This window comes from Diadema antillarum, unplaced genomic scaffold (genome assembly GCF_040938485.1).
Source record: "Diadema antillarum isolate AM-2024a unplaced genomic scaffold, OU_Dant_1.0 seq00000119_RagTag, whole genome shotgun sequence".
NCBI classification, from domain to species: domain Eukaryota; kingdom Metazoa; phylum Echinodermata; class Echinoidea; order Diadematoida; family Diadematidae; genus Diadema; species Diadema antillarum.
The window spans coordinates 282317-293466 of NW_027271200.1; the positions used below are offsets into that span (position 1 = coordinate 282317).

General features: G+C 41.1%; 1 protein-coding gene across 1 annotated transcript; it reads right to left on the reverse strand.

Annotated features, from left to right (window-relative positions):
• Positions 1-5234: 5234 nt before the first annotated feature.
• Positions 5235-10766, reverse strand: LOC139727113 (zinc finger protein 703-like). Its single transcript, XM_071638090.1, has 2 exons — positions 10443-10766; positions 5235-8907 (listed from the first exon to the last, which is right to left on the reverse strand). The coding sequence occupies exons 1-2, from the start codon at positions 10512-10514 to the stop codon at positions 7498-7500; spliced, it is 1482 nt and encodes a 493-aa protein (XP_071494191.1). The 5' UTR covers positions 10515-10766; the 3' UTR covers positions 5235-7497.
• Positions 10767-11150: the final 384 nt, after the last annotated feature.

An 11150-nucleotide genomic window follows, 5' to 3' on the forward strand; every position in this document is an offset into this window, starting at 1 on the left:
TTGTATACAAATATTTCCCTTCATGCGTGGCATTGTTCAGCGGTAGCCGCGATGAATGCGCATATTTCGCATTTACATCAAGGGCAAGATATTCGCCAGCGATTAACAAAAATCAAGGGGGCCGATAAACATCATTTGTACCACAGTCGAATACATCACAGGCAAGCTTGATCACAGGTATAATCCAGTTGTCTGTGAAAAGGAGCAGACTTCGCCTGTTTGCATTTTTTGTTTTGCTTGTCTATTTAGGTTTTTTTTTTTTGTTCTTTTTTTTTTTTGCTGCTACTGATAATGGGAAATACATATTAGATGAGTGGATAAAAAGATATCATGGAAAGAGTGAATTAATTTCCAAAATGTCGCTTTCATTCTCCGACTGAATTTCATGAAGCTGATGATACGCTATATAAAGAAAGCGTCGGATATATTATTATGAGACATTCTGTAACAAACTATCATTCATTTTGTTCCAGCGGGTATTGAAGCTGAATTCTGTCAGTGGCAAGCAGATATGCAAATTAGATGGGATTATGGTATAAGGCTCGCATTAACCAGCGCAAATCTTCACGTAATATTCTCTTCTGACATGAAAAAAAAAACCAACTTGTATCCTTTGTAGTATATCATTGCTGAAGCGTCATGATTAACCTTCTTCTTTTTTTTTTTGGGGGGGGGGATTGGGTTGCCAGCTTTTACCATGAAATATAGAAAAAAAAATCCTTATAAAATTTTGTACACAAATCAGTTGGTGAGTGTTAGGTTGATGACTTTATCCAACTCTTCTAATTTGCATATATGTGCTTGCGACAGCTGTTACTGTTTGAGGAAACATGTGAAATGAACATGCCGGGAACAAAGAGACTCAAAGAAGAAGGAAAAAGACCGAATCTGGGACACAAAGGAATTTCCTCCGCATATCTGTTGCGTACCCATGAATCGCTATCATTCGACGAGCTATTCGTTCAGTGGATAGAAATAAAGCATTGTTAGTTTGTCGGTATGGAGACCTCACACGAAACGATACAGTTGTAATTTGCCCTTGTTTCACGAAAATCGAATGCTCTCAGCTGCACATTGACATACCTATCATGCAGTTTATTTTGGTCGTGGTTTCTTTATTTCCAACGAAGACGGTCAGGTAGGTACATCTGGCATGCCAATTGAATGAAATCAAGTATTGTAAATTGCAGACCGTCGATAGCTATGCACGTAAAGTAAAGAGACGTTTATATTGTATCAACGTCTATCACATTGTACTACATAGTTCCGGGGTAGTTTTTCGATACAGAATAGTGATGGCTGTTGCTAATTTTTCTATGGGATGGACAAGCCAAAGTATGTAGTACAGAATCAGTGCCATGTTATGTTCGTTTTAAGCTTTTCTGTGTTTCTGCTCATCAGTTCTATAACTAATTATTATAAAGGTATACAGTTGTATTTGAGAAATATTCGTAATCATCTTTACAGAATGATAGACTCTATACGTGGCTTCGCACATGCATTTTATGTATATTGTGCCATACTTTTCCCCTGCGCCCTGCCTCTACTATGGACACGAGAAACGCAGTAGAAGGACTCCTCGACATTATATCTTTCTATTCCTTGAAGTACTGAGCACTTATGGCGCCGTCCAGTCATTAAAGGGGAAGTTTCCCCATATACATGTGGATTGAGTGAATGCAGCAATAGGTTGAACACATCGGTGAAGTTTGAGTAATGACTTCTCAGTTTCGGTGCTACCAGGACTGGGTGTTCATGACGTCACGGAAGAACGATAACGAAAATACATATCTATAAAGAGAATCCCGCAAAATGTCTTTTTTCTAGCATAATGAAAGAGTAATTACCTTACTTCTTTCAGAAAACAGGAAAATAATATAACTATGTCAGTAACAAGGCATAAAAATGAAATTTTGTGAAACTCTAATTTGTAGATGCTCTTTATATCATTGCTCTGCAGTGACGTTACGAATTGGTGTAGTGTTCTCATCGAAAACTTTATAAAATTTATAATTTTGAACGGCTCAAATGATTTCCTCAAACTTCACTGATGTGTTCCACCAATATTGCTGCATATTTCACTTAATCCACATGTATATTTCGGCAAACTTTCCCTTTGAGGAGGATTGTCCCTTTAAGGAGGACTGTGCTACTGTGGTGAACCATGGTTCTCTACTCTTGCACAAGAAGGCAAGGTTTCGAATCCTGCCCAGGGAGGGCGATCTCGGACTACATGGTATGTTATCATTGCTACAAGCAGCATCATGTGTATCATTTTCGTTATTATGAGTATTACGGTTACCATTACGTTTGTCTTCACAGAGTGATTTCCCATCGAAGACATGAACGCTTGATAACGTGATAGCAATATCCGTTGTCACGTGCAATTAGTCGATCGTTCTGGTTGTCTAATTTAATGACGGCTAATACATGATATCTCTTATACCTGTATATCACTGTATAGAACAAGTGGTGACAGCCCTCATTACGTATCTATAATGTGCATACTCATCATAAAGCATACATACAATAAAATCATGGCAAAAAAAAATGTTGACAAAGGGCTAAAATTGGCTCATAAACACATGATGCGTATAATTTGTGAAAATGTGAATAAGAACATTAAATTCAACATTTCAACCTAACGTTTACTCTTCGAATGAAACCTTTTGTCTTGAAGCAACGGTCAGGTGCATTAGAATTTTTCATCAGTGTAATGAGGGATTCGAGATTTATTCCGTCTCCCACCGCGCAAAGTGGTCTCTCAAAAATAGGATTAGTTGCCATGGTTACTGATCTATACACATGCTCTTGTGACGTCAACTTCCAATGTCCAGCTCAAAAAGGATGGAGATTTTGAAGGTTTGCAGAAGTACACTTTATTTTTTTTTTTTTTAGATGCAACCCTCATTTAAATCGGCTGATGTCATGAAATGCGATATACAAAGCACCATTGCAATTGCCTTCGTGATTATATGTTAGTTATTACATCATGACTGGTATTTTCATGAGATTTCGTGTGAAAATGTTGGATATTGCTGACAACCAGGTGTACACATCAGGCATGCAAATAGACAAGGCAGACGATTGTACACTGTCATCGCGTCTGAGTTTCAAGCACTACAGTAGTAGGTTCGAACATAAGAACTACGCCCTGTATCAGACTAAATTCTCCATCCCACATTGAACACCCGTTCGCACACACATTCACACTGTCAAACACATTCTGCACGAATTAAAAAAAAAAACACCTGTATCATAAGCGCGTTACAAATACTACAATGTATTATTCTTCTTATTATATCTATGTTTTATAACCTTTATGCTAGCAAAGTTAAAGTAGATGCAAGGATCAGTTGAAAGGTAATTGTATCTGAGGTTTTTTTTTTAAAACAATGTAAACCCTTAGTTCAGTTCAACTCTCATTGTTTTCATTTTGATTTTAAAAGGAAAGGGGGTTAAAAAGAGAGGGAGAGAGAGAGAGAGAGAGAGAGAGGAAAGAGAAACTAAACCAACCTTCACAATTTCCCATTCCAGCAAATGCGATCCTATTTTACAATCTTTAATTGCTTTTTCCTATATTCCAAAGAGCTTTTTACAATGTTATATTTTGACGACTGATGGTGTGTTGTATAAAATAGGAATTTATGATAGATACAAAATGAACATATTCGAATTACAATTTAATTTTCGGTGAGTTCCCCTCTAGAATGTATTCCCAACTTACTTACATGTACATGTACTTTAATCTAAATGATTTTAATTCATGTTTAATTTGCTGCCATAATACTTTTACCTTTACAAAATCCCAAAATAAATGTAAATAAGTTTACATCCTTCAATTGCTTACTAAAAGAACAAAGATATCAGCAACAAAGCCAAACTTCAAGAGATGTTCCTTAGTATATACAGCTCAAAGAAGTAATTTAAACTGGGAATTTCTCATCTTCTAAAAAAAAATGACATATCGTCTTGCCTTTAAGTAATATTATTATCAAAGATTATTTGGTTCTTGTGATCCCAAGCCTTTCGCGAATCGTCCAAATTTTGCCACTTTGTATCTTTAATAAGAAAGGTGGCATGCACTTTTTCAGACAATTTTGTTATATCATCATGCATTGATATGTGAAACTACCACTTATTAATCCGGAAATGTATTCAAAATTCTCTTTTCCAGGCCATACTCTTTTCTGCACAGAGAAGTCTCTTACGCCACAGTACTAGTTCAGGCTTAGAAAATAAAACAAAATTCCACATTCGGAACCATCCATCCCTATTTTCAATGGTACATAATATTCTTTAAAAAAAGAATAATAAATTTTCCCTTTCTAATAAACATCGTACGTTCAAACTACATGTGTAGGTTTTTTTTTTTTCTCTCTCTCTCTCTCTGAATGGAACTACGGGACAACACTTACTATTGAAACGTTACTTAATCTGGACAATTTATTTACTTCATTAATTCGTCTTATCTAAACAGGGCAACTCCTTCAGCGGTTGTACACTGTTTTTTTTTCCTCAGGGGCGGGGCTGTATCACAATATAACATGCATGTACATTTGTAATTTAAGTGAATTAATTTTTCCCTATCAATGACATATCCTTTCGCTTCAACCATTAAAGTATTTTACATCATCTCTGGTATTTCCGTATCTACAGAAAAATAAACACCTAGAATGTTCACTCGCCGGACTCAGATTTGCAAATGTCTTCGTAATGATGTAATGTGTATGGGTGTATGTGTGTGTGCGTGTGTGTGCTTGCTTGTTTGTTGCTTTATATTTAATTTCACAAGTTCACTAGTTTATCACTCCCACTTTCAAGATAGCCGTACGTGTTTTTTTATTTTTTCTGTATTTTTTTATGAAAATTGTCCTTGAAGTACGCCAGTTGCTGTTGATACTATGCATGTCATTCACATCTGGGTCCCGTTTCATAAAACGTGTTATGAGTAACAACTGCCACATTTCTATGACAAATTTGCTCCCAGCCAATCAGATGCAAGGATTTCAGTAACCTTTAACAACTATCGCAACTCGTTACTGATAACAAGTTAGATGAAATGGGGCCAGTTATCATCGTGTTTGTCATGTCAAATTCTTTCATTTAAAACTACTGTATAAAAAAAAATCCATTGTATTTAAATTGATCTCTCAATTCATCTGAGCTTAATCTTAAAAAAAGTCCTACACACAGAGCACACACACACATATACATATATATACACACACACACATACACACCGTAAGCACATTGACATTCCATACATGCAGACACTTCATTAGGTAAAACAAAGGAAAACAACCTCTAACAACCACGACAGAGCCTTTCACCCAGTGCATCAAGGTCTCAACAAAATGTCTGCAAGATTCAGATGAATGACGGACAATTGTAGAAGTTCAGTTTCATTTTCAACAGATGGAATATTTTTTTTAATATCTCTCAACTTTACATGTATTTACATCATGGGCATTTCATGTCGCACATTGCGTATCTCCTCCTCTCTGTACAGAATGTCATATATACACATTATAAATAGAGCCAGAAGATAAACGGGATGAAAACACCAACTCAGTACACATATTCCAGTAAAATTAACTGAACAGCTTCAACGGTCTTGTTTTCCTAGTTTTTCTCTCTTTATCCCCATTTAAACTCAGGAATTAATTTACGCCGAGTATAGATAGCATTGGACGGGAATACGAGTTGACAAGCGACAGAAGAGTCCGATATTATGAAGCATGTTTGGCAACATTTTCAAATCAAAATTACTGCCGCCAGCATCTATGATGCTATAGGCGTAAAGGGGAACATACTGACGAGATGTGGGTTTATCCAATAAATTACACTTGCCTAAATAAGGAAATAATGCCAGCCATGTCAGTTCAGAGACACTATTAAATAGATGGCTTTGAAGTCCGAAAACAAAAGAATGGACCACTTGATATTATAATTATACTTCCGTCTGTCCAGTCCCCTCCCCCTTTTCCCCCAGTAGCAAAGATATACTTGTGATTAATTCGGCCGCTAATGGAAGAGGCATTAAAAGATTCATGAGTAGGGAGCAAAAGCGCTAAAGAGGAGATAAAATACGAGTCGCCGCGTCCGTGCCCATCAGTATTATGATACCGAGTCGGATTTATGTTCTTTCACGGGGTTCAAGCCCTACAGATTGTCAAGCTAGCCTACGACCCGCCGATGATAATTCACCCCGGCGAAGCCCCCGCGATAGCGCATCAATCATCCGCCCAGTCATCAGGGCGTTATTGAAGCGTGGCTCGCTCTCGCAATAAAAAATAGAAGGGGAAGAAGCTGAAGAGATGCAGCGAGCGAGAGGAGAGACGGAGAGGGGAAAACAAAACTGAAATAAGTGACTAATGACAGGAGCATAAATGATCGCCACGGCTCGCCAATACGGCACCTTCCTCGCCCTTACTGCAAACATGATCTAGCTTCAACTCTCTCTCCCCGCGCCAGCGAGGAAGATAAATGGCTACACTGGTCTGTTTGCGCGGAAACTATAATTCATGGCACAGCGTGTTCGGAGGGGGACGAGGTGGAGAGTGTTATGTGATTTTGTCCAGAAATGAATAATAATAAAGCCTTTTCTAATGAAAGGGGACTTCACTCATTCTCAAATGTCCCTGAAGCATAGGACCTCATCTTCAAACAGAGGCTTTTAACTGTGACCAGTTCTCCATAGAGAAGACAGCATCACTACAAACACGCCTTCCCCATTCTGTTTGGATGCTCAAGCGAGGGGGGCTGGGATAGCTGTTTTAGCGACAAGTGGATATTTGATTAATGATGACACGAATGAAAGCGTGCTTCGAGGGAAAATTGACACTCGATTCGCTCTTCCCCCACTTGACAAGAACCCTGCTAATTTCTTGGATTTTTCCTTTAGCCGAGGTGGAAGGCAATTTAAATCGAGCGGATAGTCCGATTAGTTTTAACGACATGAGCAAACCACCTCCTCACTTTTTTCATCTTTGGCTGTCACTAGACGTGACATGGCAGAAGGGAAATGTGGAGTGACTGAGAAAAATGTGGGCACTTTCCTTTCTTGCAATTGAAGAGCATTTTGACAGTGACTTGTCTTGTCAGGGAGAACACAAGATTGTTAAGGAGGAACACCAGTAACTTCCACAACTGCAGTAGGCATTTCAGATTCAATGGTGCCATGCTACACATACTTAGTATTTCCTCTTTAGATTCCACTTTCTTTTGTTTCACATGAATTTTAAGTTTTTGACACTTCAAAGGGGGAATAGTACTTTTCAAAAGAAGACATCTTATTAGCATAAGATTTACCAAGCTACCAACAATAATATGATACTACAAGTACTTGTTTTGGAAAATAACACATTGAACACAACAAGCTTTCTCTAATCAACACTTTGAGCACAGGAGAAGTCACAAAGTATTTTGCTGTTTAGACAACAGACTTGTTACAAAGAAATCTCTTTCCAGTCATTCCAAAGTCCATGATTGATGCTAGTGAGGCACGCCAGCTGCTGCCAGTCGCCCTTTGAGGTCATGGAGGGCATAAGGAGGATAGTACGCACCAGCTGGGAGTCCAGGAAGGGTGGCCAGGGAGGAGGGAACAGGTGACTTGTAAGGGTGGTAGCGCAGTGCCGAGCCAGGACTAAGGGGGGATGGTGGAACTCCTGGTTTTGTAAGTCCGAGAGAGCCCGCGATGGGAGCCGCTGCTGGGTAGTGCATGTAGTATGCACTCAGCTGAGCATTTAGCGTCGAAGCTGCTAGGGTGTACGGAGATGCACTGACAACAGACGCTTCGCTCGACTGCATGGTGTGTGTGCGTAGATGTTGCAGCAACTCCTCCCCACTGCCGAAACGCTTTCCACAACTTGTGTTGCCCGAAACCCAGTTGCAGACATGTCCGTGCTCGGTTTGGGCGGGAACAGGTGGGGGAGGGTAGAAATAAGGCGTGGCAGCGGCGGTGGGACTACCCGACGGGAAGTATGCAGGAATAGCACCAGGAACCGGAAGAGCAAATGGGACAGCCCCTCCCAAAGTGAGTCCATCATGTCTGCACTGTGTGCATGCCCCAGCTGCGAGTGATGCTGTTTGGCAGTGGGTGCAATATGGGTCACGGCAAATTGGCATCAAAGTGGTTCCACCATCAGCAGTTTTTACACGTGCGTAAGCAGTGGCATATGGTGATCCTGCTGTAGCAGCTAGGAGATGTCCTGCGTGGTCCTTGGACAAGTTTGCAGGGTCAGCGAGGTGGGAGAGATGTCCAAGCAGCTGTGAGGGGCAGCCACAATGTCCTGATGTAGGTGGAGTACTGGCGAGAGAGGTGGATGGTTTGTATCCAGTAGCGAGAGCTGGAGGTACGAGATGTGTGGGGAGAATGGGGGCGGATGACACCTGGGCATGTGGCTTGGAGTCTCCACGCTGACTGGGGCTGTGAGCTCCAGAGCTAGTGCAGCCCAAACTGTGTCCAGTACTGGTGTGACTAGATACGGTTTCTGTTGAACTCTGGTTCGAACTCGGTCTCGACGACTCCGTTCGCGCTTTCACCGGCGATGCGGGCGAAGATGTGAAAGTCGTGGCGCTGGCGATGGGCTTTGAGTCGGCACTCGTGATAACGCTGAGCGGTGACCCTCTCGACGCAACCTTGTCCGACGAAGGGTAAGATGCGATCTTTGTGACGTGAGCGTCGCCCTCGCGCTTCTCATTCTGCTTATACGGCTTGAACGACGACAGGCGGTCGAGATCGGAGACGGTAGTGGCGGCTTTCTCCGGCGACTTCTTGCCGCCAATGTCGAGCGGAGCAGTAAGAGCTGTTTTTGCCTCGCTTGAGCTCGGGGGCGGGTCTGGCTTGCCGATGCTGCTGCAAGTTTGAGCGAGCAGTGCCAACGGACTCTTCTTTGCGTCCAACTATAACACAAAAATAGAATAAGAACATAAATAAATTACATGACCCCAACTTTTTTCTAACAGGTGAAAAAGACATCATATACCCGTCCCACTAAAACTGAATGAGTAGCCGCGTGTTATTACCGGGTACACACCATACAGCTCTGCACGAGCATGATCAATATTTCGTTACTGCGTGGTAAAATATCGGCCGAAAAAACGCGTATAAGGTTACAGCTAAAAAAAAAATAGAATGACTGATCAATTTTTCGAATATTTCACTACTAAGTCTTGTAATGTTTTTCTGCCGGCCCGTGGAAAATGTTGTTCTATTGAAGCTTGAACATTTTAACACTTTAAACTTTGGGGAAGTGTTCACAAAATGACATCTGACAATGCATACCATTCCGATGTTTTTCAATATCTGTCTATACCATGTAGATAGATTGTAATGTCATGATGTATTCATGGCGTTTGTGTAGTAAAAACTAGTTAGTACCAGAATTTTCAAGGATGACAAAGACACGAGAAAACACATGCAAGTTTAGTTGAAACTGCCGAGGTTGACGCATTATTTCAAAGTCAATATAAATCAAAAATTTGCTCTGCAAAAATATCAAAAGCCCAATCTGTTTCGGTAATTTTACAGATATTCGCTACATCTACTTATTGTCTTTTCTTACTGATTCCTGCTGTGATTATATTCAAATTTCTGTCGTGATTACTGATTCACACTTCACCGAAAATAATTATATCTTGGGTATACTGAGCACACCACTAACTGGTTGTGTTGTTGCGTACGGCCTTTAATTCTCTCTGTATCCTAAATAGTAACTGAGGCAAGTTCACATGGTCGTTCAGTCTATAAATTCAGACTCGGGACGGTGATAATCGCATGAAAAAACTGAACACAGGTAATCTCCTACAGATAATCAAAGTATCAGAACACATTGAGTATCTGGGAGAGAGAGAGAGGTCTCTGTTTTACGCCATGTTGATTACTCAGAAAATGTCATCTGACTTGTCTCAAAAATTGAGAAATTCTAGTGCACAATTTGTGTGTCTCGTGTTTTCGAATTCGGTCCGTTGTGCAGATGTGACCGAGGGAAATTTAGCCAGGTCATGAGCTTACGTGTCATCATAGTACATACTGGAGTGCCTAGATCATATAAGATGTTCGCTAGGAAGTGCTTCTGCTAGAGACTGTGTAGTAAAGAATTTTGAGCGACAGTGCTTTTCACGCACATCTCGGAAAATGCAATACTCACAGCAGATTCAAGAGGACACGATAATACACGTTATATCGGCTCGTCTACTCAGCTCAGACATATCACAGCGGCAGCTACTAAACAGTGGAAACGTTGATCACCATGATCATTCTATCTCATGCGAAATAATCGTGCTCCGTTGTTTCATGATTTAACAGCAGCAAGGTATTGCTTCAGGAAATTACTAGCATAACCATGAAGTACAAATTATGTATTATTATCTTTTACTGCCTTCGCTGTAAGCTAGAATAATTAAACAGAGAAAATGCCTTGGAAATTTTAACTTACCGTGGTTGGAAGAGGGTCCATAGGCTGTAAATACTCCGTGTGCATGAGCGGTTGGGTTCTTGTCGCTAGCATCGTGGCACAGTAGGTATAAACCAAGAGATATTCACCAGGTAAATTATACAAAATACACACAATAGCTGGATGATAGAAAAACAACGAGTGAAATATGTGCCCGGGTATCAGTGGGTATGGCACAGCAGAGCTGAGTATGTCTGTCTGCTAGCAGTGGCAAACGGACTCGTGGAGAGAGAAGCGAGCGTGTCGCACGTCCGTTTACAACGAGAGCCGAGTGTTGAGTAGTGAGAGAGAAGTACGGGCGGCGGGCCGTCACAGCAGCCCCACTAGCTTGGGCTCATTGTGCGAACGGATTTGTCTGGGCAAAGCCACACAAGCATTCCTCTAAGTATGCCGCCAGCGCAGACAACACACAAAACCACAAATTTGCCGACAACACTTCTAGTCAAACATTGAATTTACAACGCGAGATGAAGGGACTTCACCGCTAGCCAATCAGCGCGATGTGATTGCCGTTGCGTTCCTCGTCATTGGTCGCCGGCCTCGCGTAGCTGTCAGAGTGCCGGGATGATTGATATGTGATCCCGTCACATGCTTTGCGCCGGCCAATCAAATTCGCGATTAGCGAATTCCCGTTGGCAGGCGTCCAGTGGTGCTCGCCGTTCTGTGATCAATCAAATGCGGTGTCAGCCT

Bases quoted from the DNA above. Each gene is read 5' to 3' on its own strand.
- LOC139727113 (XM_071638090.1), bottom strand. From the start codon at position 10,514: ATGCTAGCGACAAGAACCCAACCGCTCATGCACACGGAGTATTTACAG. The intron at 8,908-10,442 runs GTAAGTTAAAAT...TTTGTGTTATAG, and splicing joins TGGACCCTCTTCCAACCACG to TTGGACGCAAAGAAGAGTCC.